The sequence below is a fragment of the Maylandia zebra genome, linkage group LG8 (genome assembly GCF_041146795.1).
Source record: "Maylandia zebra isolate NMK-2024a linkage group LG8, Mzebra_GT3a, whole genome shotgun sequence".
Taxonomy (NCBI): domain Eukaryota; kingdom Metazoa; phylum Chordata; class Actinopteri; order Cichliformes; family Cichlidae; genus Maylandia; species Maylandia zebra.
The window spans coordinates 14,557,361-14,584,379 of record NC_135174.1 but is presented as its reverse complement, the minus strand read 5'-3'; the positions used below and the strand labels follow the sequence as shown (position 1 = coordinate 14,584,379).

Sequence of the window (27,019 nt, the reverse complement as noted above, 5' to 3'; positions counted from 1 at the left end):
TAAGGCTGCCGACCTATTGCACACAATGGTGGCGCCATCTTACCCTCCGACCATACATACATTACACAAAAACATCACATGGGGAAGACAGGTCAGAGAGGTATAACAGAAGATTTACAATATGATGTCGTGTTTGACCTCTGACCTCTACTTCAAGATCAATAGATTAATCTGAAAGTCAAAGTGATATTAATGATATATAGAGCTATTTTAAACATATGCTTCTTATTGCCTGTGTTGTATATAGGCATATAGGGAATGCTGTTTAAGATTCTCATTATCACAGGGGAACACCCAGGCGTTTCCAGCGAAGGTGAGAAGTCTTGTTATGCTGCTGAAGTTGTGGCTGAGGTGTGAGTTGAAGATCTCACAGACAGGGGTCTCTGCCAGTATCCTCCTGTGCCACCTCAGCAAAACAGGTGGTTATCTATTGACAGCTCAGCTCCTCTCTTCACCAGAGTGTCCAAAACATAAAGCCTTGAATCTGATGATACAATTGCAAAATCGATCATTGACATGCAGCCTAGGGTGTTCTGGTGCTACTTGCTCTTATGGACATCCATATGTTCAAACATGGTGTTCATTATGGATAGACTGTGATTTGCACAGAAGTCCAATAACAGAACACTTGAGTTCAAATCATGCAGGCCTCACAGTCATACTCCTCAGGGTCTGACTGTCATTACCCACATAAGCACTGAAGTCTACCAGAAGGATGACTGTTGGGTCTGGGCTTCCACAGGCCCCGCTGGTTTAGAAACTTATTCTCGTTAACAACAAAAACAAGATGAACATCTTTTACTTGCTAGCAAGGGAGGCCCCGGTCGGTTTCTCAGAAAAGCACTCTGAATCCAACCACAGACTGACCCCACCATAGGCCTCCGCTTGTCACCTTTTATTGAAAACAGTTACAGTACACACAAGCACCTCCCATTGTAAAACCCCTCCAATGGTTACAAAAGACAAGGCACTATGTATGTATGTGTGTGCACGTGTAAGCACGTATGTGCATGTGTATGCATGTGCAAGAGTGTGTGTGTGTGTGTGTGTGTGTATGTATGTGAGTATGTGTGTTTGTGTTTGGGGGTGCGTTTGTGTGACCTCCTGCCCACAAAAGGATCATAAATGCAGGAAGTTTACTAAGCAACAAACAGAATCTTTAGATAGGATGTGCCTAATAAAACACTTCAGCCTCCCCCACCAACAAACTGGCTGGAGAGGTGGTCAGAGACAAAGGAATGTCTTTGATCCTGCTGCTTGAACTAAGACTTACAAATTTAAGTAACACAATGACATTTAACAATTTGACTCCAACAATGACTGAGTCACAAGATAGAGTTCCCTCAAACACCCCTCGGAGTGACACCAAGAAGAGTACTCAGAACTGTCATTTGGGGCATAAGTACACAGGACAGTAAGGACCTGTTCTCTGGCCTGAAGGTGCAGGGAAAAATAAACATGTGCAAGCTCCACCATACAGTATAGACAGCAGGCATACAATTATTGCCATCCCAGCCCACCTCCTCTCATCAAGGGAAACTCCAGACTCAAAAAGAATTCAAGCCCTCTCCAGAAGACTGGCTCCAGATCCAAAGTCACGCATTAAGATGAGCCCAACTATATCTAGCTGGTATCTCTAAACCTCCTGCACTAGCTCAAAGTACTTCCCTACCAGAGAGATGACGTCCATGTCCAAATCACCACCCTTGATATACAGGGATTGGTCTGCCAAAGCCTTTGGCTTTAGTCTTTCCAACACACATTGCAGGAAGTGGACCTATCCGGTCTTTAAGTGATGACGTGATGAATCCTGCTATCAGGCCCAAACTACTCTGCGTTTAATAAGGCTGTTTTGTATTTAACATGTTTTAATGCTTTGTATCTTGTTCTATTTAATCTCAACAAGCCCCTAAAAACAGTCAGTGATCACTGTTGGCCTCTGTGGGTTTTTATTGCCGCTAATCATTTTAAAACTCAGTTTTTAAAACCTTACAATGTAACTACAGCTCAGCCCATGTGGCAGTATATTAATGACTAACCTTGTATTGTGGATGGGTTATCTCATTTGTTCTCCTGACTGAAGTTTGGTCCGTTTACAGCATTTTGCCATGTGATTGCATTTGTCCCTAACGTTTGGGAACCCTCATGTTAACTTTTATAGAGTGGAAAAAAGTTAGCATTCATTTTCCAGCTTCACTGTTTATATTATGCTAACATAGTTGTGTCGCTAGCGATCACGTAGCACATCATTATATACCAGCTAGCCAACCTTCAGTGACCCTACAAATGTCACTGCTGTTTGCTTTCCTGTCTTCATTTATGTTGGAAGTGATAGCAGAGCTGTACGTCTTAATTTGTTTTGGAAATCCCCAAATCAGAACATGGTATATTATATACCATACCATACCATATTATATATGGAAACTAGCAAGCTAACTCCCTGATAACTTCTAACACCATTAAATTTCATAAATTTGGTTTTCATGGATGCCTGGATGTTAAACTGAATTGTTACACCTGATAGAGCAGCAGCGGTGATCATTTTATTACAGATGAAAAGATTTAGACAGTTTTTAACTCTCAGTGATGCCACTGTGATCATGTGACTTAAGGACCTGCAGCGGAGTTTGGGCCCAGGCACAGCTAATGACGTCAGACTTAAACACCGGATAGGAGGCCGAGACTATATCTGCTCTGTGGACTGCAGCCTGCCAGACACCATGGGCTAAGGCCCAGCCACAAGGTAATCTTCATTCAACCCATATGGAAAAGAAGTAGTAAAAACATATATGATTTATATATGATTTATTCATGAAAGTGGCCACTTTCATGAGTAAATCATATATAAATCATATAAGGCTTACATGATTTACTCATGAAAGTGGCCACTTTCTCATTACTTTCATATATTTTTTTAGTAAGTATACAAAACATACAAGTTTCATTGTATAATTTTTCAAGGGATCTTATATGTGTTTTCACTCTTGTATGCTTTTCATACAAGTTTCATACAAGACAGATAAAAACTTTATAAGATTTATATATATCGTTTCCATATGGGAAGCACCCTCCCTAGGCCTGTTTCCTTAGTGTTTCTGTGACAAGGGTCGTCTGATTTCTTCTTTGTCTGGTTCCTCACCCACAGCCAAATTGCCTACCAGTGGGCAAAAGCCCCCTGAAAACATTTACACTGTCAGCTTTCTTCCTGTTTTTACTTGTGATTGCAATGATTTCATCTGGTTGCCCAGAAACTAATAGATTATTCAATCTTTTTAGTATATGTAATCTTGTTTTTAATTGTGCTTTAACAGTCACATCAATTTTAAATAGTTTACCAAAGTGTTGTGTGTCACATATAACAGACAGTGATATCAGTATTCTAACTCCTCCTACATTAGAGTTCCTCTAAATGAGTGTCTTAAGTTTGAGCATTCACTCTGTGCATTCTGCATTTTAGTTTCAACAACTCCTTCAGCACTTTCAGAAGAAGTAACAGCTCATTTGAGTAGTCACACTGAAACAGAAAAAAATCACACTTAAGTTTATTTTTTTCATGGGAGTAACACAATGGACTGGATCATCAGTGCTATGCTGTTCTTGTCAGGCAAGTTTGTGCCTTCTCATTTTGTCTTTCAAAATTGTGGCAACATTTTTCACCCCAAAAAAGATTTTTTGGAGTACTGGTAATACAAATTAGAAGTGAAACTATATCTTCTAGACATACTTTGCTAGTGGCAATTTACTTATTTCTTATTTGAATTTCATCCTCTGTAAACAAAGCTACCTGCAGAAATGTGTGTTTGAAACCATAATGACCACAGTAAGGCTGTCCTGACAAAAGGTTGACAGCATGTTATAATGATGAGCAATATTTTTTTATTACATTTATATTTCTCACTGTAAATGTTTCACTGTTGAACAATGTAAGATGCAAGAAGCCAGGAACAATGCAAAGTTAGCACCATATTATATGATTATTTAGAGAAAGATGTGTCAGGTCATGCCCAAAAAAGTGTAATTTTGTTTGCTGGTAACTGAAATGACAGTCCCTTTTGATTTTTTCTGTATCCTAATCATGTGACAAAGTATTTGCTACTCTGTATTGTTTGAATATCCCAAAAAATCACAGTTTGCTGATTTTAATTTAAATTTTGGATTTGTAGAGTTGTAATACAAACCTCAGACATTTTCTGTGTTAAGCGTGTGTGTGTGTGTGTGATATAAACTGATGAATCTGACATAGTTGAGGAGGACAGGATGTATGTGCACAATGGCGTGATTGTCCATTCAGTTCCTTTTTTTCAGTACTGTAAAAGGGCAAATGTATACACTATTATAATGATCAGTTTTCATACTGTGTACGTATGTATGTGCATCATACTGTTTAAATACCTAATAATTAGTTTGAGCGATCTCGTTCTTTCGGTCACTACCCACACTTCGTGACCACAGGTGAGGGAAGGGGTGTAATTCGACCGGTAAATTGGGAGCTTCGCTTTTACGCTCAGCTCTCTCTTCACCACAACAGACTGGTACAGCGTCCACATGACTGCAGTTTCAGCACCAATCAATCTGTCGATCTCCGGCTCCCTTCTCCCATCACTCGTGAACAAGACCCCGAGATACATAAACTCCTCCACATGGGGCAGGAACTCATCCCTAACCTGGAGTGGGCACTCCACCCTTTTCCGTCCGAGAACCGTGGCCTCAGATTTGGAGGTGCTGATCCTCATTCCTGCTGCTTCACACTCGGCTGCAAACTGTTCCATTGTGAGCTGGAGGCCTTCACCCGATGAAGCCAACAGAACCACATCACCTGCAAAAAGCAGAGATGAGATTCTGTGGCCACCAAAGTGAAAGCCCTACGCCACTTGGCTGCACCTAGAAATCCTGTTTATAAAAGTTATTAACAGAATTGGTGACAAAGGGCAGCCCTGGCAGAGCCGATCACCCACCGGCAATGAGTCCGACCTATTGCCGGCTATGCAAATCAAGCTCTTGCAACGGCTGTATAGGGATCGAATGGCCCGTAGCAATGGGCCAGACATCTCATACTCCCGCAGCACCTCCCACAGGACACCGCGAGGGACACGGTCGAATGCCTTCTCCAAGTCCACAAAACACATGTAGACTGGTCGAGCAAACTCACATTCACCCTCAAGTATCCTCGAGAGGATAAAGAGCTGATCCAGTGTTCCGTGACCAGGATAAAAACCGCATTGTTCCTCCTGTATTCGAGGTACGACTAACAGACGGACTCTCCTTCCAGCACCCTGGCATAGACTTTCCCAGGGAGGCTGAGGAGTGTGATCCCCCTGTAATTAATTTAGTAATTAAAGAAACACAGAAGGCTGAGCTGTTGAAATAAATCACATTATCATTCCATAATAAGCTTTAATAATGTTTTTCTTTCTTTAATTATCAGTGTTAAATGCTGCACTTAGTTTCAATATTGATCCCGTGGCTTGGAAGACCCTGAGGAACTCTGCTGCTGGTTTTGGCTACCAGGTGGTTCAAAGACAATCCGAGTAAGCCAGAGCATAGATATGTTTAATATGGGTTTACAATTGCCTGCTTATAACATTCACCACTAATGCTTAACAGCTGGAGGTTTTTCACTGCACTTTGCTCACCAAAATGTTTTCTAATGTCTGGATTTCTCTCCTTAGTTTGCTTGTCAGTGCCCCACTTGAACAGTATTCACAAAACAGAAAGGGGAGAATATACAGGTGTACCATCTCTGGTGAAAACTGCCTAAATATACAATTTCGAGGTAGGTAGTTTCTTGATGTTTTACAACAATATCCTGAAACTCTGACAGTATCTTTCAAGTATTGAGATCTTGGAATATGACATTAATTAGATTAATTTGCAGATAAGGTGGATTTCTAGAGAAAAAAACTGAAATGTGCAAGTTTGTAATGCATTGTTAAGCATTTGCCATTTCATGATATAACAAAACACTTAATTGAATGTATTTGTTTGTTTAATTAATTCTTGCTAAAAGTTATTTATTTTTTGTTGATTTTCAGACACAGTAATAGTGAACTTTGATTAGTGTATTTTGCATTCTTTCCCTTTGTAATGTGGTACGAAAAGTGGCAGTCATTTAAATAAAATGTATTTTCTAGTGACCCCAACATTTATTTTATGAGTGTTTTAATATATACTCAATGCTTTAAATACAGAGCCAGATTTTGCTATCAACATGTCTCTTGGTTTGACAATGAAAAGTGATCCTGGAACCCAAAATGCTGTGGTGAGTTGGTGAACTGCAGACGTGTCACACTGGAATGGAAGAATAATCAGCATGCTTGATTCATCATAATTTGATCTTTTCTCTTTTGAGGCATGCGGTCCAACTATTCCAAAGGACTGCAAAAGTATCACCATGTACAGTGGAGTGTGCTTTCAAATAAACCGTTCCAATAGATTTGAGCGTCCCATACCACCTTCTGTCAAAGGTAACAGGATACTAAGTTTGTGAAAACAAACTCAAAATAATAATAGAATCTATAAATACTTATGTCACTGCACATTCACACAATTAATCGCTGTGACCCAATAACCTAATACATTTTAAACAGTCTGAAGCTCATTTATTGCAGTTATTGTGCTTTTTTAAATATTTTTTTAAATTAGTTTTAATTATGCTTTGAATTTTCAATTCAGTTTCATTTTACCCCCCAGAGTCACTTTAATAGGTTGAGATTAGTTTTCATTGCTTTAAGTAGTAATTTTTTGACTTTTTAATTATTTTTAATTATTAGGATTTTAGCTTGGGTAAGATTTAAGAGTTTCAGAAATCATATTACAACACAAACATAATTTATGAAGGCAGTTGACTCCCAGTTATGTAAACATCCCAAGTCACAAATAAGCGTGCACCAAAGATTCAAATGGCAAATGGGACCAAAGTGTGAATCTTCCTAACAAAGAAAGGCCACTTAAAGTTGCTCAACACTACATTTCGTACCCATCTTTTTGGCAGAATGCCCGCTGCAAGCAGACATTGCCTTTCTGTTGGATGGTTCAGGGAGTGTATATAGCGAAGATTTTCAAACAATGAAGACCTTTGTGAAAAATCTGGTTCGATCTTTTCTCTCAAGTGATACAAAGGTGAGGAACAGACATTAAATATTAAATATTTCTTTATTTCCATAATTGATGGAATGATTGATTTTCTGTACTTTTTTCTTTTCAAGTTTTCTGTTTCCCAGTTCTCTACTTCATCAAAGGTCCATTACTATTTTGATAATTTTTTCTCATCTGGATCATGGGAATCTAACATTGATAGAATAAAACAACTAGACCAAGCAACTTACACAGCTGAAGCCATCAAACATGTTGTGTAAGTGCTGCCATGATGTTACACATCTTTCACAGTTAATGAAGTATGTCAGAGGTTAGAGATAACTTGTAGAGCTTTATTTTTTTTTTAAAAAAATCATAATTCTTTGTTATATTAGCGAAAATACTGTAAAAGAAGGCATCATGATTTTTATGTAAGCAGTTCTCTTCAACATCTAAAAGATGCACTGTAAAGAAAGATGAACTGAAACTGTTTTCTTCATTCATCAGCCAAAATGTTTTTACACCACAAAGAGGATCCAGATCAAATGCAAAGAAGGTGCTGATAGTTATTACTGATGGAGAATCTCATGACTCACATCGCTTACCATATGTAGCAAGGCTAGCTGAGAGTAAAAAGATTGTTCGATTTGCTATTGGGGTAAGTACCTGCTCAGTTTTACACTGTACCAGTTTCTTCAAAAGGTTAATCCTTTCAATGACCCTGTAAAGTTAACCTAATTTTCTGACACTAATGAAATGAGGCACCATTCTTCATGAGGAGGACTGTGTGGGTGCTAGTAAAGTAAAAGCTGTGTGTGTGTTTCTAGGTGGGGAATGCATTTAATAAACCTGCAGCAGAACAGGAGCTGAAAACCATTGCATCGTCTCCGTCAGACAAACACGTATTTCAAGTTAGGGACTTCAACGCCCTTGAAATAATAAGACAGAATTTACAGGACAAAATTTTCTCTATCGAAGGTACAAACATTAAAAAATGTTACAACTTTGTTAAAATTTCTGTAAACATCCCAGCTATAAAAATTAAAGCAACTGAAGCCACCTGCAGTAAAGGCCTGAGAGATGTTCACCTTTTTTTATCTCTTTACATTAGTGTGTTAAACAACACATAAATGACATATTTTTAATAAAGAGCAAGTGATTGTCTAGAATCAGTCCTTCAGGTCGTGAACAAATTGAAATTACACAGTCTGTCCTTTAAGTTCTTTTTTTATTATTTTCATGTTACAGGATCACAAACCAGTGGAGAGTCACTGAAAATGGAAATGTCTCAAGAGGGATTCAGTGCAGTTTATGTGCCTGAGGTAATTTAAAACACTTTAAACTCAGACAGTCAAGTGATAAAAAGAAAGAAAAACCAAACAAAACTCCAAATTTAAATGCACTGTATAAAACATTCACACATTTATTTTTCTGTACATTTCTGTCTGCACTGTAGGGAATTCAGATGTCTATTGTTGGTGCAAACCAGTGGAAGGGAGGCTACGTGCAATACACAACAGGAGGCCAGAAGGTGAAAACATATGAGGACGTGTCTTTGGAGCCTGACAGCTATCTTGGTAACAACTAACACATAAACATGTGATCATGTAGTATATACATAGCTGTGCTGTAATTCTTTCCCCCAATCAGTTTGGAAAATAGACAACATATAAAGGATGAGTAAGGATTCCAAAGGCTGAGGAAGAGTATGCTTTAATTAGGTGTTTAATGTTAGTCATGTTGTTTTTGATTGTGCTTTATGTCACATAAAATATGAAATACCACAAATGACAACATTTCAAGAAAAAAACATCTTCCATGCACCTTAAATATTAATGAAAATATTTATAAATTCTCTATATGACTATATTTGACTATTTTTTACTTTTTTAACTGAAGACTGCTTGACTATTAAATTCTAGGTTACTCCATGGCAATTGCTAAATCCTGGAGTGGCTCAGTGACAGTTGTTGGTGCTCCAAGATATAAACACAGAGGAGTTGTTTTTGCTGTTAACAGAGATAGCTTTAGAAATCAAAAGATTGAGCCCTTTCCATGGCAGGTACGTATGTACAGTATAAAGTGATAGACCTGAATGACAATGTAAAATATATTTAGACTATATATAAACAAAACTGTACTATTTTCATTTATCTGATTATTTTCATCAATAATGTGTTTCTTACACAGTATCAGACTGGTGAATATTTCGGGGCAGAGGTGTGTGCCATGGACATAAATAATGATGACATCACTGAGCTAATCTTCATATCAGCCCCAATGTACATGGAGCCTGATAGAGAGGGAAGAGTTTATGTTTGCAGATTAACTGGTTTGGTAAATCACAGTTTTATCTACTGCAGTTAAATTAATCGGTTTATTTGTCAACTTTCTTAATGTTCATATAATATTCACTCTCGTCATTTTAGTTTGTGGAGTGTAATTTTGATGATCCGTTAATACTAAGAGGACGTGCAGCTGTCAAGGGAAGGTTCGGCTCTTCTCTTGCTGTGCTGCCTGATCTAAACTCAGATGGATTCAGGGATTTGGCAGTTGGAGCACCTTTGGAGAATAATGGTGAAGGCAGCATCTACATATTTAATGGCGAAGGAGGAGGAAGAATCAGTCCTACCTACTCACAGGTACACAACATCAAAGAACTCACGAGGATGACTAAACTAATCTGTAATGTAAAGTCATTTTCTGCAGTTTGAATATCAAATATTTTCATGTACACAGAGAATTACTGGTTCTGAGGTCCAGTCAGGACTGAAGTTCTTTGGCCTGTCAATCAGTCAATCATCTTTTGACCAGAGTGGTGATGGACTGCCTGACTTAGCGGTGGGCTCAAAGGGCAAAGTTGTTTTATTGAGGTAAGTCCAAGACAGTCCAATCATGCATTATTACTGTCCATGTTTAATTCTATTAACTATTTCTGTTAAATAAAAGAAATGAATGCCCCACTGGTTAAAAGTTTAGAATGAATTCCATGAATAATTTTTTTTAATTATTACAATAATTTATGACATTTCTAGACACTTTGATATAAACTATTAGATAAAAACAAATGATGCATGATCAAAAACCTTTAAGCAGTAGTGGTTTGTAAAAAATGCAGTGTGGTATTTTCCTGTGATGTTCATTTCTAGATCAAGACCCATAGTAATGGTGAAAGCTGAGGTGTCATTCAACCCAAACCAAATCCCTACTCAGAATGAAGGCTGTTCAAAACCATTGGAGAACACAGCTACAGTCTGCTTCACCATGAGTAGAGTGTCTGCAGTCCACACAGGTTCATCATTCTACTCTACATCATTCAACAACAAAGCCACTGCCCATCATTTGTAGCATTGAATCCAAACTGTGTTTTATTCCAGCTCAAGCAGTGATTAATTATACTATAACACTGGATGCCACACGTAAACCTCCAAACAACCGAGCTTATGCCAGTGGGAAACAACAAGAACAATCTGGATCAGTCATTGTGGTCTTAAGAAGACGACAGTGTTCAACTCTAAAGTTACTTATTGAGGTAAAAATCGAATAATATCAGGAAAAACAACAAACAAACAAAAAAAAACCAATGCAAACAATCAAAGTTCAGTTCAGAGAGTCCTACAACACTGAATACAAACCAAATTGCTCTTTTTTTGCAGGCCTGTCCAGAAGATGCTCTTAGTTCTCTTTCCAATGAACTCAAATTCATGTTTAATGGTTTGTCCATCAACAGAAATCCCAGACCAAGTCTTTCCTCACAGGCTCAAACAACAACCATTTATCCTGTAAGTAATATTTAAACACAGTGTATTAACAAACAATTGGGCCAAGAAAACAATTTAAGTCTTTCCCTCGTATTAATTAATTAATTAAATTATTGACATGAAATTGACCATTAAACTCAGTTAAAGTGTCAGTTCTAAGTGATCCAGGCCACTGAACGTCTTTTTAGTTCCAGAAAAAATTTCTGTCATCCAAAAGGATTTACAGCATCTGATGGGGAAAACAAAGACTAAAGGCCTTTACAAACTGAACATGTAAAATCCATGCAAACATTTTGTGCATTAAAACATTTTTCGAAATCACTCATTCTTAATGTAGATGTTCACGGCGACCTTTTGTTGGACAAATTTGCAGCTTTTATTTTATTTTAAATCAAGCTCAATATCTTGGGCGTAAATACAAAGATGTAACAAACAGTTGTTTTTTTGAATACAAATGTTCTGCAAAAAACACATTCCTTTTTTATAATGCGCTCCCTATATAATGGCCTTAAGAGTGAAACAAAGTTTGAAACAAAGAGTGGGTCAAGGTGTTATTCCTGTAAGAGTCACTAGCCCACCAGCTATCATGTGAGCTAAGGCAGCGGTCCCCAACCTTTCTTGCGCCACGGACCAGTTAATGTGTGACAATATTTTCACGGACCGGCCTTTAAGGTGTCGCGGATGAAAAGAACAAAGTAAACAAAGTAGTCCAACATCCCAAGATTAGCTGGATTTAAGCAGACTTCAAAGAATTATAATAAGAATAAGTGATCAGCTGTTGTATTTCCAGCTCTCTATGTCCACCATGGAGCACAGTAAAAGGCTTTAATGTTTAAGTAATCATTTTATTTCTCTTCCGCCACCAGAAAGAAAATTACTATTGGATATTAATGTATGGCTAATTGTACTACCAGTCAAAGACTAATGCAGTAGTAACAAAAAGCAATTAAAAAAAGAGCTCAAAATACACAATTCTTAACTTAGAATGACAGCTTGTGTCTGAGATCAAAGTTGTCCAGAAGTGGATCAAGAATATTATCAGAAATTGTTTTCTTCCCTGCAAAAAACCTCCACGAGATGGTAGAATGAAAAAATTGGTTGTTGGATTTCCCCATACAATGTGCTAATTGGAATAAGTCATTCATCATTTAAATATGTTTTCCAAAATGTTCTCTTCCACAGTTAGGGTTTGACATCAACTGTGGCACTGACAACAAATGTGTTGATAACCTTAAAGTGGATTTTACGTTCACCAGGTGAGGCTCATGTATAGAGCTTTGTTTTGCTTGTGCTTGTATTCCTTTTCCTTTATTCTCATCCTCCTTAATACTCTGACAGATCCTCAGAGGTTAAAGTGGGCATTGATGAGCTTTTGGATGTCACAGTCACAGTGGAGAACAGAGGAGAAAACTCCTACAACAGTCGTGTTATTCTCACGTACCCAGCTGGACTCTCCTACAGGAAGTTCACCATTCAGCAGGTAAGGCATCAGGATCAAGTCTGTATAAGTTCATCACTGATCTGCTGCTCTTCCAATACATCCAGCAGTAATTTTATTTTTTATAACAAAGGGAAGAATTGGGTGCAACTCTTTGGACAGTGAAGATGGTTTATCACGAGGAAGGACAGACTGCACTATCCACAAACCAATTTTCAAGAACAAAACTAAGGTGTTTTTGCTTAGAATATCTTTCTCTCACTTCTTTATAGTTTTGTTTACAGCAAAAAGAGATGACGCAATTTGATATGTCTCCTCCATTCAATTAAGGCTTCCTTCATTGTCTCCTATGGGATTGACACCAACAGTCAGCTTGAGAGGAAGCTCTTTGTCACTGCAAATGCCACCAGGTACTGTTCCTTTGGTATATTTTTGTATAGTCCCACAGATAAAATATGAATCATTTCACTTCTTCATTTCAGTGGAAATCAGGAGCATGCCACTACAAATGAACTCTATAAAAATAAATCGATTGATGTGAGATATAGCATTTTTATGACATTTGAAAGGTATGGGTTCTTCCACTTGAAATAAAAAGCATCGTTTAGAAATTAACAAATGTTGTATTACATGGTATTTATTTAATTTTTTAAATATGTCTGTTTAGCTCTCTCAGCTACAACAATTTCACATTTGGGAGGAGTGATTTGCAGAAACCAGTCCAGCAATCAATTAAGGTCAAAATATAAGTTCTGTATAAATCTATATATGTGTATTTATATGTTCTGTATAATCTAAATCTAATTGTATTGCTTGGTTGTCCTTTTCTTTATCAGATTACAAATGATATCAGAGCACTTAATTTCACTGTGGTGATCAGGGTTCCAGTGAAGCTTGGTAAAAAAGACATTTGGGTGAATTTGATCAGTCTACAGGTATTGTGCAAAAGTCTTGAGTCACCCATCATTTCTAAATGGATGAATGGATGTGGTATAATTGGGACAAAACCAAGCATACCTGAATTAAATGTATTTCAGATTGCAGACTGTCAGAGAGGAATTGACGAAGAACCACCTGTCAAAACTTTTGTTTCTCAGATCAGAAAAAATAAGGTGGTTGTAAGTATACCTCTGCACTTGAGCTTTTGAAATTCAACCTCTTTTAGATTTTAACATTCACCTCACCTATCTCAAATTCAGCTATCACAGTTTTTGTTGGATTCAGTCTTGTTTAAATCATTCTCAGGACTGCTCTGTAGCCAAGTGCAGAGTGTTCAAGTGCAACACTTTCATGGGAATACGGGAGAGTAGGATGTATGAAATCTCTGCCAACCTCAGTTCAGGATGGATAGAGCAGGTAATGGATGGGTAGTTTATGTTAAATTAATGTGTTTTGGATTGTTTGCTAAATGTTTAGATACATAACTATTTACCTGTTAAATCAAACAGTATCTAATTTAGGGTCAACTCGCGATGTATTTTTTTCCCTTAGATTGGGCTTCAGTCTGCCAAATTCCTCTTGACCAGCACTGCCAGTCTGGAGTATGACAAAAACCAGTACATCTACTTTTCAGCAGGGTCTGACAACAATCCTCCTGTTCACAAGGTGATTATACAATATTTTCTTTTGTTTGGCATATTAAGAGCTTTAATTTTATTCACATTCTGTCACTTCATCTGTCAGATTGAGGCAGAAGTAGAAGTGTATCCTAAGCTGAATTTCACCAAAGCGATCATTGGAGGATCCCTGGGAGGGTTGGCTTTTCTAGCTTTACTCACCGCTAGCCTGTATAAGGTGAAAGACTCTTTTTATACTTTTTTCAATTAAAAGTTTACAAGTTTTTTTTTTCTCATTTTTTGTCAGCTTGGTTACATTTTTATTGGAACTCTAATATATGATTGCTGTATTTTATGTGCTTTTTCATTCACTTCTAGGCTGGATTTTTCAAGAGTAAATACAAACAGATGATAATTGAAATGACAGAAGATGATCCAGGGACGGCTGCAGGTGCACCCTCAGCAGAGTAACAAAGATGACATTTGTAGCTGTACATCTAATCTGAATGACAGATGTAGACCATCCTGATAATTTCAGGGGTGAACATGGTGTGTAGAAATGTCCATGCTACCACATTTGATTAATTAAATAGACAACAGCTTGCTGTGTCTCAAATCACTCCCTTGCCTAGTCATTTGCTATGATCTGTAACAAAGGTTCCTACCTGGTCGTCAGGATCCTCAAGACTCGGGACCATAAAACTGGAGCACCTATTGTAAATAAGAAACCACCACTAGATATTTGTCTTAAGAGGATATATTTATGTAGATTTTCAAGCCTGTAAGTCCAGCAAGAAAGATTGGGCCTTTAAAATCAAATCTAACCTTTATTTTAATGGTCTGTGTATTTTATTTATATCTTTGTTATTAGTTAATTAATGAGCTGACAATGAAATGTCTTTCCACATCTAAATGAATCCAGTGTACTGGATAAGATGTCATCTCAGACATAAAGCAGTATTCATTTTATATCATGCAAAACAAAGAGGAGCAGATTCTTTAGCAGCCTGAACTTCAAGATGTGGAAAAAGACAATCTCCTTTTTCCAGCTTTACCCTACCCTACAGCACCACCTGTCCTCGCCGGTGTCTACTTTCACAGTATTAGTTAACTCTTTGAAATCTTCTATGTATCTCCATGATTTTGACTGTAAACATAATTTAACTTTATGTAATTTCTAAAGACTGGTAAGTCAAACAGAACTATGACACTCTGGCATGTATTTTTAGCACTATTTCAATATTTAGTGAGAGGGCAAAAGCAGATAAAACTTTAGAGGTAAAAATGAAAGACAGGTTTTTCCAGTCAGTGTGATGTAAGAGTGTTCCCTGCTTTGATTTGTAGGGAAACTTATTAATTAATCAGAAATTTAAAGAAATACAAATGTTTAAAAGTAACATGACCGTGTGACCTTTGAATACGAGAGTGACTATTTAAAACAATGACTTTTTAATCTGACCTCAAACTTGTTTATTGTATGTATGTATCTGTCTGTATCGGATGAGGATTTTGTCATCATTTCAAATCCAAGACTATATTTTTTAGCTCTTTCATCAGAAATGTTGGTAGCATTTTAAGAATGAAAGACTCCACTTTCTCTACAACAAGACAGTTCATAATGTTTTAACGGTGCGTTCACACCGAACGCAATAGACGCGACCAAAAAGCGCCAGAGGCCCCTAGCTGGTCGCGTGCACATTCGCACCTCGAAGCGGGTCCAAAGAGAACTAGTGGCGCTTTAAAATGTGCAATTTTCACGCCTGTGAAGCGGAAATGTGGGAGGAAGTAGTGCCAGACGGTATGTTTGCAAGATGGCAGCTGTCGATCTAGCATTTGAAGAGAGCGTCTCTAGAGCAGCAGTGTAAACTTAAGGACGCTTTACACATAAGTCATTACAAAAATTTATTTGAAATAAAATTAAGATACTCAAACAGAAAAACATTAAACATAAATATAAAAGGACCCAGCTTAAATTGGAAAAGCTTCAGGGAGAATGAGGAGAAAAATAAGAACATTGTTTCTGCCCTGGAGAGCCTGCCTCATCAGAAAACTACTGATTGATAGAATGAATGGCTTCGGCTGGACCTGCCTCTTTGAAATAGGTCAGAGCATCACATCACCAGGCTCCTGATTGGATGTTGCAGGCTGGAGTTCAGATTTTTCCAACTCCAGCGGTAGACGCGATAAGCGCAAATGCACAAAATGCACCACATAAACTGCAGCACGTGTTTTACTTCAAGCTTCAAACTTGTCAGTCGCACTACTTGGTTGCGCGAATCAGGCAGAAAAGCGTTTTCGCGATGCAAATGTGCTTCTGAAGTTTCGCGCGACCCCCAGTCGTGCTTCATTGCGCTCCTCCATTGACTTCACATGTAAACCTGAAGCTCTGGTAGCGTCTATCGTCTCTCCATGTCCTGATAGTCCTATATCATCCACTATAATCCAGAGCCATACACTATCACTGCATTCTACACTACAGCTCAAAAGTTTGAAGTGAATTAGAAACATCTTATTTTCTAAAAATGCTGAAATTTATTTCATATTTTTAAAATTAATAAGAAATATGAATGTTTAAAAGTAACATTTATCATAAATGATGAATGAGTTTCAAAGGAATATCTGCAGAGACCCATTTTCAGCAATAATATTTGCTGTGTTTCAGTGGTACATTGTGTTAAGTAACTGTCAGTTTGTAAACTTAAATCCCAACTAGTCATGCAAGTCATGCACACATTTTTACATTTTTCCACATTATCGTATTATCACAAATAAATGTTCAGTGATAGACTCACAAATGAACCATTTTATATGATTAATTTACATTGGCATTTTGGTCTTTTTCCCAGTTATTACAGAGAGCCAGGTCTTAGCTGTCTTATATGTATATTATATGTATTTTTCATCTATTGTATTTACCAACATCAAGTAATCACAGGCAAAGAAAGACCGCACCATGGCATGTTTAAATAAGGAAAGTTTATTGATCAAATTTATTTTTAAACAAATACATATGATAATTTTTTCACCGCCCAAAAATACATGTTCAAAGCAACACAACGGTGGCCCACAAAATTGTGAACTCTGCAGAGTGGGCAAGCATAATAAAGCGGTTCATTTTATTTGTGGATTCAAGCTGCACTTCATATTTTTGGCCACCAGATGTCACCATGTACCTGCTTCCATTGTGGACCACTACTACTTCCATTGCAAAGACACACCTTTAATCACAGAAAATGAACGTAAATCTATGAAATTCAGTATATATGCTTAAAAGCATTTAACTTGTGGAAAAAGCTGTAATTTGTTAAAACTGTCACTGATAGTTAGTGATGTGTGATACCACTGATTTCCTTTCCGATCCGATACCAAGTAAAATTCAGGGTGGTATCGACGATACTGATCCGATACTTTGTGCAAAAACGTATTTTATTTATTGTATCTCAAATTATAGCATCATAATGATTACAGGACAACAGATTACTTGTTCTTATCACTTAATAATGCAGAGTTCATCATATAGAAATAAAAAAACTGAAGTTGTGCGCTATTTGAACACCTTGCCTGCCTGCAGCACTAAAGGACTCAGTGAGAGGCGTCTGTCTCGCCCTAGCAGCACCTGTCCCTCAACATACGCTCATCATATTCTGTGATATGATTTACTCTGAGGTGTTTGACAATGTTAGTGGTGTGGCTACAACACCTCCCTTTTTTGCCACATGTATCGCAAACCATCTCAGCTGTTTGTGGAGGTAAAATACGTCCGCACATGACTCCAATTACGCTCAGCCATTGTTGTGAGTGCGCACGCCAAGGGGCTGCGAGACATTTATGCAGCCGTATTTCGCACATGACTATGAAAGGCGGAAGAGGAAGTAGTTCCTTCGAATGTAGACAATCTGAATGATATAGTTACTTTCCACTGTGTTCATGTTAATGGTAAACTACAAATTTACCCTAAATTACTAAAATATCGATATTTTAATGTGAGAATCGATTCTAGAACATAAATGACTGGTATCGGAGGAATCGATCCGCACATCACTACTGATAATGTGAATGGCTTTGCTCACAAATAAACAAAATATGCAATATTTAGCCCTGAGTTATCTAAAACAACAACAACAAAAAAATAACATTATTTTATCATTTTTTGGCAGCACGGTGGCACGGTGGTTAGCACTGTTGCCGCACAACAGTGTTTGCGTGGGTTCCCTCCGGGTACTCCGGCTTCCTCCCACCGTCTGAAGACATGCATCTTGTGGGGATAGGTTAATTGGATAATCCAAATTGTCACTAGGTGTGAATGTGCAAATGAAAGTGAGTGCGAATGGTTGTCTGTCCCTGTGTGTTGGCCCTGCGACAGACTGGCGACCTGTTTAGGGTGTACCCCGCCTCTCGCCCTATGACAGCTGGGATAGGCTCCAGCGCCCCCCGCCACCCTGAAAAGGATAAGCGGAAGCGAATGGATGGATGGATTATCAATGTTTATTATAATAAGTATGTAATTAGAATTACATTTCAATTTTGCTCTTACACGATTTATACAATTTTTAAGTAGACAACAGCTTCAGAATGCACAAAGAAGACATATTCCTGTATAATTTGTTTAGAGAAACATACCATCACACTCCAAAATATAAAAAAAAAAAAGATTTTTAAACTTCATTAGAAATATTCACATGAATAATTTTCTTCATATCGACCTGAGCATCATAACTACATTAAGTAAATATGAATGGGTGTTAATAAAGATTTTTGGCATCTGTTGGTAATTTGTAATAATGAACTACACCAACCACCCACAAGAGCAAATCATGACAACAGGAACAAGGAGATAATGAGGACAGCAAAAAAAATCAATAAGGAAACTGAGAAATCAGGTGAACTTCCTGTTAAAAGTGTTGCAACAGATGGTGTTTCATCAATAATCTCCTTTAAGAATGACCCAAATCTTGAGATTTTGGTAAAGACATCAACATCTCCATGGCTCAGTCTACTTTCACAGACTGTTACAACAGCAACCTGGAACCATGATGACTCTGACTTGCACAGCAATGGGCTGCCCTGACCTCCCTGTGGATATAAAACAGGATTCATGATCAGTGATCAACAAACACCAAGCCTGAAAGTATCAGTCCAAGCACATTTAGGATACAATTATAAATATTGTTTTTACCTCTTGAAGGTCCATGGTGTGAGTACAAATTTGATCTGAATCAAAAAGATTGCCACAACTTGCAACTTGAGTTTTCATGTTTTGAAGAACAGCACCTGTAGGAGTCATATTTGCAAATGCAACCAAAGATATTCAGACACTGCAATTATTTAAAACAGCAAACCCTTACCTCTGCTGTTGTTCTTGTTTTCCCAGCCTGTCACCAAACACTGACTACCAATGGGGAAAGACTTTGAATCACTAATGTCCAAACACACAGGCTGGATATAATTGTTGAAACTGACTGATTCAAACAGCTCCAATAGTGCAATATTGGAGCCAGTCATTTTGCTCACTGTAATGTTCAAAACACCCAAAGATGTCTCAAACTCTTCAGAACCATTTATGAGTCTAAGACCAAGAAACACATTCCATTCACTGGCATTTGGACTGGTGCTGTCAGGAGGATTGAAGACACAATTAAAAGACAAATCTCAAACAGCTCATATTTTAAAATTAAAAATTATAAATGCTGTTTGTGTACTTACGTAGAGAAGCATTGTGCAGTTGTGAGTATAACGTTGTCAGATATTAAGCTTCCTCCACATTTGTGTACTCCATTTTGGTGAAGACTTACCATCCAGGGCCAAGTTCCTTCGGGTACAGTGCTCTTGTCTCCTCCTGTGTGACTGTTCACGAGGGTGTTGCCACAAACTGACACTGAAAGAAGAAACAAAAAATGAAAAAAGCAAATGCTTTAGGTTCAAGGCTGGACTACTGTAATTCATTGTGATCAGGATGTCCAAAAAATCTCGGAAAAGCCTTCAGTTAATCCAAAATGCTGCAACAAGAGTACTGACAGGGATTAGAGACAGAGCATATTTCTCCTATATTTGCTTCCCTTCATTGGCTCCACCATTAAATCCAGAATTGAATTCAAAATCCTTCTCCTCACATGTAAGGTGTTGAATAATCAGGCGCTATCTTGTCTTAATGACCTTATGGTACTGTATCACAGCATTAGAGTGCTTCGTGCAGGCTTACTTGTCGTTCCTAGCCTATTTTAAAGTAGAATGAGAAGCACAGCTCTCAGCTGTGAGGCCCCTCTTCTGTTGAACCAGCTTCCAATTTGGATTTGGGAGACAGACACTATCTCTACTTTTAAGATTAGGCTTAAAACTTTTCTTTTGATAAAGCAAACACTTAGGGCTGGATCAGATGACCCTCCTCCCCTCACCCCAACCGGTCGTGTTCCTCCCTGAGTCTGTTTCTGCTCCAGGTTTCTTCCTGTTAAAAGGGAGTTTTTCCTTCCCACTGACCACAGGTCTTGCTCATAGGGGGTCATATGATTGTTGGGGTTTTCTCTATTTTCTATTATTGTAAGGTCTTCACCTTACAATATAGAGCACCTTGAAGCACCTGTTGTTGTGATTTGGTGCTGTATAATAACACTGAATTGAATTACACATACAGAAAATTTGAAAACATTATATACTTATCCATATTCATTTATTGGTACTGAAAAACTGGAACCTGAGACTTACTTGAGGGTCTTGTTAGAAGACCAGGACAGGTGTAGCTGCTGTCAGGGTCCAGCCCGCTGGAGATGAACTGCACAAATCCTGGCCTATTAGAGCGAATGCGGGACTTGATCCAGGACTGGTAACGGGACACTCTGGAGTAGACTCCTGGCAGATTGGGCTGAGCACAACCAAAACCAAAACTTACAATTCCAGACTGGACCCAAACAGAGCCCTGTTTACTCACCATTGGACCTCCGGAGTCTCCCTGTAGAGATAAAGAGGACACATCTGAGAATCTTTGAAACACCTGATTATGTAACCAAATGAGCTGATGAAGCCTACCTGACATGAGTCTTTGCCTCCTGCCAGAACACCAGCACAGATCATGTTGTCTGTGACTGTGCCCACTCCATTCAGGCAGTTACACTGTCTGTTTCCCACAACTGGCACCTCCACTTCTTGCAGCGTTTGAGGGAAGGGTAAGGCCACTGATGGGAAGAAAGATGAGGAGCTGTTTACACACAAACCAATGAACCACAGAACACATGAACACTGAAACACCAACAACAGCCTCACCTCCCTCCTTGACTGCACCCCAGCCAGTCACCCAGCTATCAGTGCCATTGTTGAACACACTGCCACTCGCTGCCAGGCACACAGGTCTGATGTAGTCAGTGAATCTGACTGGTGAGGAGAGTCTGAGCAGAGCGATGTCGTTGTTGTTGGTCATACTGTCATAGTTTGGGTGCAAAATGATTTTGACAACATTTCTGGACACCTTATTTGGATTTGCACCCCGCAGGCTCTGAAGACCAAGAGAAACCGTCCACCCAGAAGGACTTGAACTAAAGTTAAAAAAAAGAAAAAGAAAATATAGAAGTTTTGATGAAAAAACAAAACAAAACATTGAACTGTAAACATTTGTATTGTATTTGTATTTATGCATGAGCCAGTATTTTAACATTTATGTTGATGAAATGTTTCAGGAATGTTGGCAGTTTCGGTATTCCCATTCTGACATTTGCCTTCCTTGACAAATATTAGTCAAAGCCCAGTGTTCTGCGATACTGCAGATTTGGTATCAATCTGATATCAAATAAATACAGGGCCAATACCAATGTCAGTACGTTTAACCTATATAGGCAGCTTTCTTAGATTCAAGTTTCTTGGTGTGCACATCTCAGAAGATCTCTCCTGCTCAAAGAACACAGCATCACTGGTCAGTAAAGCCTAACAACAACTCTACTTCCCCACATACTGAGGAGTGCAAGAGCTTCAACCCCCATTATGAGCGCCTTCAACAAAGGCACTGTTAAGAGTATCCTCACCAGTTGCATTACTGTATCTAATGGCTCCTGATTGGGTCCTGCCAGAAAAAGCTATATTGAGTAGTGAGAGTAATAGAGAGGATTGTGAGTGATTCATTTCCCTCCCTCCAGGACATCTATTGCACTCACCTCACCCAAAAACTCCTCTGCATTACAGATAACTGGTAAATGGCCTGCATTTGTATAGTGCTTTTCTAGTCCATAGGACCCCAAAGCGCTTTACACTACATTCAGTCATCCACCCATTCACACACAGGCGATAGCAAGCTACATTGTAGCCACAGCTGCCCTGGGGCGCACTGACAGAGGCGAGGCTGCCGGACACAGGCGCCACCGGGCCCTCTGACCACCACCAGTAGGCAAACACGGGGTTAGTATCTTGCCCAAGGATATTTGGCATGCAGCCAGGATGCAGCCTGGGATCGAACCACCGACCGTCTGATTAGTGGCTGACCTGCTCTGCCACCTGAGCTACAGCCACCCCACCCCATAACTCCACTCATCTGTCAAACAGCTTTTCCAGTTTTCTGCTATCGGGAAGGGGACTAATGAGCCTCTGCCCTGGAACCAGCAGGCTGAAAGACATCACCTTTGCTATTCACTGATTCCCCCACCCCACCTGCACTTGAACTTGTGCCCACAAACACAAAGTATCGATCGCATCGCGTTAGTATCGATTTGATATCAATGTCAGAGTTGATATCAGTACTATTGATATTTGGATCGATCTGCACACCTCTACCCTGTTCTAGCTGGATCAGTTTAGGCATAAAGATTAAACAGACGTTTGTGTTACACACCGAAAGAAGCAGTGAGCAGCAGACATCACCCACTCTTTGTTGATGAGGGAACCGCCACAAAAATGTTTACCAAATATCTGCACGCTGACCTGCCACGGCCAGTATCCAGGTGGAGCATCTTCACCTCCTACTATCCTGCTGCTGTGTGGAGCAGTGCCACATACTGAAACAAAGATCAGCAGGATCAAACTTCAGAAGCAACATAAATCATTGTGAAATATGGAAAACATTTTTTTCCTTGTTTGTAGTTGTATCGCTGATGAAATGAATTGTAATGTCAAAAACATAGATAATTAAATGAAAAATATAACTTTTATGAATTTTTTTTTTTTTTTTACTCAGAGAAACTCTTATTTTTACCTACCATCAAGCTGAGCATTTGATTCTGGAAAGAAACACAACAGGATCAGTGATGTTCAAGAGAGGAAATCCTGACTTTATATTTGCATACAGTTATGTTACATGCAAATGTTGGTCTGACTTACCTGCAGACAGGAGGCTCACCAAAGCCAATAAATGAATCCACTTCCTTAACACCATTGTGTAACTGCACAGTTCTCGCGTGTCCCTCTTTTTATACTTGTGAGCCAGCTGTCAGTGAGTGGCAAATATATAAACCGTGTGTCACGTTTATATTTGCTCCTCCCACGTGCACACCCCACAGCCAGAACACTGAAACATTTCCTTCTTCCTTTAATTTCTGGCACAAAGACTACAGAACTCCAGTGATTTTTTTAATGTCCAGAGCTTAAAGACCAGAGTGCACTTTAAAAAAAAATTATGTGATTTTTTTTATGTCATTTTCCATGACAGACTTCTGCCCTTTTCACAGTTCAGTCATTCTTGCTACATTAATATTAATTTCAAAGTCAATGAAAAACCTACCCGTGGACTTCTCACTTTTAAGATTGGGATGAAAGGCAGCACGGTGGCACGGTGGTTAGCACTGTTGCCGTACAGCAAGAAGGTCCTGAGTTCAATTCCAACACCAGGCCGGGGTCTTTCTGTGTGGAGTTTGCATGTTCTCCCCGTGTTTGCGTGGGTTCCCTCCGGGTACTCCGGCTTCCTCCCACTGTCCAAAGACATGCAGCTTGTGGGGATAGGTTAATTGTAAAATCCAAATTGTCACTAGGTGTGAATGTGCGAATGAATGTGAGTGCGAATGGTTGTCTGTCCCTGTGTGTTGGCCCTGCGACAGACTGGCGACCTGTCCAGGGTGTACCCTGCCTCTCGCCCTATGACAGCTGGGATAGGCTCCAGCGCCCCCCGCGACCCTGAAAAGGATAAGCGGAAGCGAATGGATTGATGGATGGATGAAATTCTGTACACGTGCCAGTTGTCATTGATGTGTCAGTTGTGTGTTTCGGCACCATGATTTACTATTTAGACATAAAATTATATTTTAATTACAAAATAGTTACTGGTGCTGTCAAGTGTCTTAATGACTAGCTAGTATCATGTTGCCATGATTTGACAACTATTCGCACTGTATTTGGAAACCATTATGACTCATTCCCTTTACACCCTAAAACTAAAATTGTTTATTGTCAATTTTTTTTCCTTGTCATGAATCATTCCATACTTCATGGGTAAAAAACAGGAACATGTAATCTTTAAATGTTTGTAAAGTATTCAGACTATTTAAAAAATCACCTTAAATTAAGTCACTGATATACTAAAACTACCTGAAATCAAAGATTTATACAGATGAAGTCATGTTAATTTATTTTGTAAGATAACCAAGCCATATGGAGGTGAAGAACAAATTACAAACCATGAGACCAAAGCTGCTGTCTGCAGAGCTCTGTAGACAGCAATAATAAAACAAACTTTTCTGATGAGGAATGCAATTAAATAACTGCACAGTTTACTTAAAATTTAATTTAGAACTTGTAAATAGCAAAACTTCACAGAATTATTAATTATGTATTTAATGTCATTTAAAGAAACTATACTATTATCATTATTGCATATTTTATAAAACAAAAATCTAGACATTTCTGTGATACAACTTGAAACTTTTATCCTGAGTAAACTGATTTACAATGTCAGTAAAACACTTGCAAAAACATCCCTCTGGGTTCTGTATGGAGGCCTGTCTGTAGGTTGCAGGTTAAGCAATTCAACTGAATATCTATAAGAAATTTTAGAACGATGTGTTAGATGAGAGAATATCTTTTGGAATACATGTCATCACTGCAGTAGAGCTTTAGAGAATTGGAAAATTAGTACTTTTAGTAAACTCTCTAATTAAACATGTTGACATATGTCATTGATAGAAATAAATAAGGATTAATATTAATATCTTTAGAGTACAACTCATCACTAATATGTTATCTGACAAAGATGGCATGCACAATAAACAAAACTACACATTCATCCAAGAGTTCATGTTGCACCTATTACTTTTATTATTGAATAAAACGAATAATATCTTCTGTCTGCATGTCCAGATATGCTTTTTGACTTTTTCATGACATTTTAGAACAACTGAGCATACTGTTTACTTTGTTAATATTTTTCTAGCTGGTTCTTGTTTAACTTCTGTTAACATTCCTGCTTGGAGAATAAGTAAAGTAGTTTGGTATTCATTCAGGTCAAAGCTGACTGACTCCACGGTCAATCGAGCTATCTAGTCAGCTGTTATAAACTGCCATCTTTTGAAACCTGGCCTAGGATGACACGGCAACATTATTTTAAATGACAATTTAAAGAGACAGTGATTTAAATTCTATAAAATTTAACACACTGAAAAGATATGCAGACAGTAAATGTTTAATATGAAGCTTTGGCTTACAGTAAGTTGGAGAAGAAAGATCTGTGTTCTCATATCTGACAGCATAATAATGTGTTTTATCAGTTCTCAGCTAAATCAAGAAACAGAAACAATTAAATGTCAGAAACTGAGGTGTTTGTTTCATAATTATTCCATTCAATAACAGTAAAATTATCGGTAGATTTTCACAGTTTACCATATTAATTTCCTTTGATTGTGTGCAAGTGATGTGTTGTATGAGGGAGGTGAGGGGAGGGAGGGCTGGTACATGTAAGAGTGAAAAGTAGAGGACTGCTCCCTGAAGCAGAGAACAAGCAAACAACTGGCTCTTTAGGCACTCCCATTCAGTAGTAGTGTTCATCTGCACACTTTTCACACCTTGGCTCATGTGATTAGGTAGAGGATCACCAGCGGGTCCTTTTGTCCCTCTTTGGGAGGAAACTCCCACTGGGTTTAAATCTGACACTCTCCACCATTTGACCCTTAGAACTGAAGAAGCTTCTCGGATGAGAGGCGATTCACAGAAGTATATCACAGATCACAGAACTACATCAGGGTGTCTCATGCAGCACTTTCAGTGGGGTTGCATAGTTTATTTGACTCCTGATACCTGGCATCTTTTAGCTTTCACCAGCTCATCAATATCAGGCTTCACATCCTGAGCGGCAGCTAACTTCAGGATGTGATTCAAGTGCCTGTGCGTGAGCCTTGAGCGCAGTTTTGTTTTATTTATGCTCATTACAGAGAAAACTTGCTCACAAAGATACGTGGTTCCGAATATGCACAACAGTTTTGCAGCGAGGGCTGTCAAGTTGGGGTAACCTGGCAAGAGATTCTGATAGAATGTGTTCAAGCCAGCTGCGGCAAATTTGCCCTTCAAATCCGAGTCACACTGCAAGTCTATTATTTCAAGTTGGATACTGACGGGGATTCACGGTGAATGGTGAGCAAAAAACTTTGAAGTCTTTCTCCAGTTCACCAAAAATCTGAAATCGTTGCTCAAACTCTAGTAACAGTCCCGTTACTTTATCTTTAAACCGCTTCATATCTGCCACACTTTGGATCGTGCACACATTTTTCAGACAGGGGAAGTGGGCTGCATCACCACCAGCGAGCTGCATCTCCCACAATAACAGCTTCAACTTGAAAGAACGTATGCTGTCATAATACTGCGTGACAACTTTGTTGCCTCCTTGCAGCTGTTTGTTCAAGTTATTCAGGTGCTCTGTAACATCCACCATAAATGCAAGGTCCTGCATCCATTCTGCGGAATGAAATTCTAACAGTGGTTTGCCCTTTTCTTCCATAAACTGTTCAATTTCTTCTCGTAAATCAAAGAAACGCCTCAGCACAGCACCTCGGCTCAACCATCTTACCTCAGTGTGGTATGGCAGGCCATAGATGTGGTCTTTCTCTCTGAGAAGACTGTCAAACTGACGGTGATTGAGGCTTCTGGATCGGATGAAATTAACAGTTTGGATGACCACCTTCATGACGTTATCCATTTTCAGTGACTTGCAACACAAAGCCTCCTGGTGCAAAATACAGTGAAAAGTCCAAAAATCACGTCCTCCATTTGCAGATTGCACTTTATCTCTGAACTTTTTT

The 27,019-nt window shown here is 38.7% G+C and overlaps 2 protein-coding genes across 3 annotated transcripts; one reads left to right on the top strand and one right to left on the bottom strand.

The window, feature by feature from the left end:
• The first annotated feature begins 2,856 nt into the window (after positions 1 to 2,856).
• Positions 2,857 to 14,662, top strand: LOC101468394 (integrin alpha-M). 2 transcript variants are annotated; one of them, XM_076887454.1, is made up of 30 exons: positions 2,857 to 3,604; positions 5,426 to 5,528; positions 5,670 to 5,773; positions 6,189 to 6,259; positions 6,350 to 6,464; positions 6,992 to 7,119; positions 7,206 to 7,351; positions 7,582 to 7,732; positions 7,902 to 8,052; positions 8,323 to 8,396; positions 8,531 to 8,651; positions 8,997 to 9,136; positions 9,265 to 9,411; positions 9,504 to 9,716; positions 9,814 to 9,947; positions 10,224 to 10,366; positions 10,452 to 10,606; positions 10,731 to 10,856; positions 12,018 to 12,091; positions 12,174 to 12,315; positions 12,407 to 12,505; positions 12,604 to 12,683; positions 12,756 to 12,842; positions 12,941 to 13,010; positions 13,110 to 13,208; positions 13,311 to 13,391; positions 13,519 to 13,629; positions 13,765 to 13,878; positions 13,957 to 14,067; positions 14,208 to 14,662. In XM_076887454.1, exons 1-30 carry the CDS (start codon positions 3,568 to 3,570, stop codon positions 14,298 to 14,300), a joined length of 3,420 nt encoding a protein of 1,139 aa, XP_076743569.1. In that variant the 5' UTR covers positions 2,857 to 3,567; the 3' UTR covers positions 14,301 to 14,662. The 2 variants fall into 2 exon arrangements, with proteins under 2 accessions (XP_076743569.1, XP_076743570.1); XM_076887455.1 differs by lacking the exon at positions 12,756 to 12,842.
• Positions 14,663 to 18,294: 3,632 nt separating this feature from the next.
• LOC101466339 (polyserase-2) lies at positions 18,295 to 23,763 on the bottom strand. Its single transcript, XM_024803456.2, has 11 exons — positions 23,521 to 23,763; positions 23,121 to 23,226; positions 23,000 to 23,020; positions 22,636 to 22,798; positions 21,084 to 21,352; positions 20,850 to 20,995; positions 20,529 to 20,772; positions 19,533 to 19,704; positions 19,175 to 19,440; positions 19,006 to 19,100; positions 18,295 to 18,902 (listed from the first exon to the last, which is right to left on the bottom strand). The coding sequence occupies exons 1-11, from the start codon at positions 23,719 to 23,721 to the stop codon at positions 18,642 to 18,644; spliced, it is 1,944 nt and encodes a 647-aa protein (XP_024659224.2). The 5' UTR covers positions 23,722 to 23,763; the 3' UTR covers positions 18,295 to 18,641.
• Between the last annotated feature and the right edge of the window lie 3,256 nt (positions 23,764 to 27,019).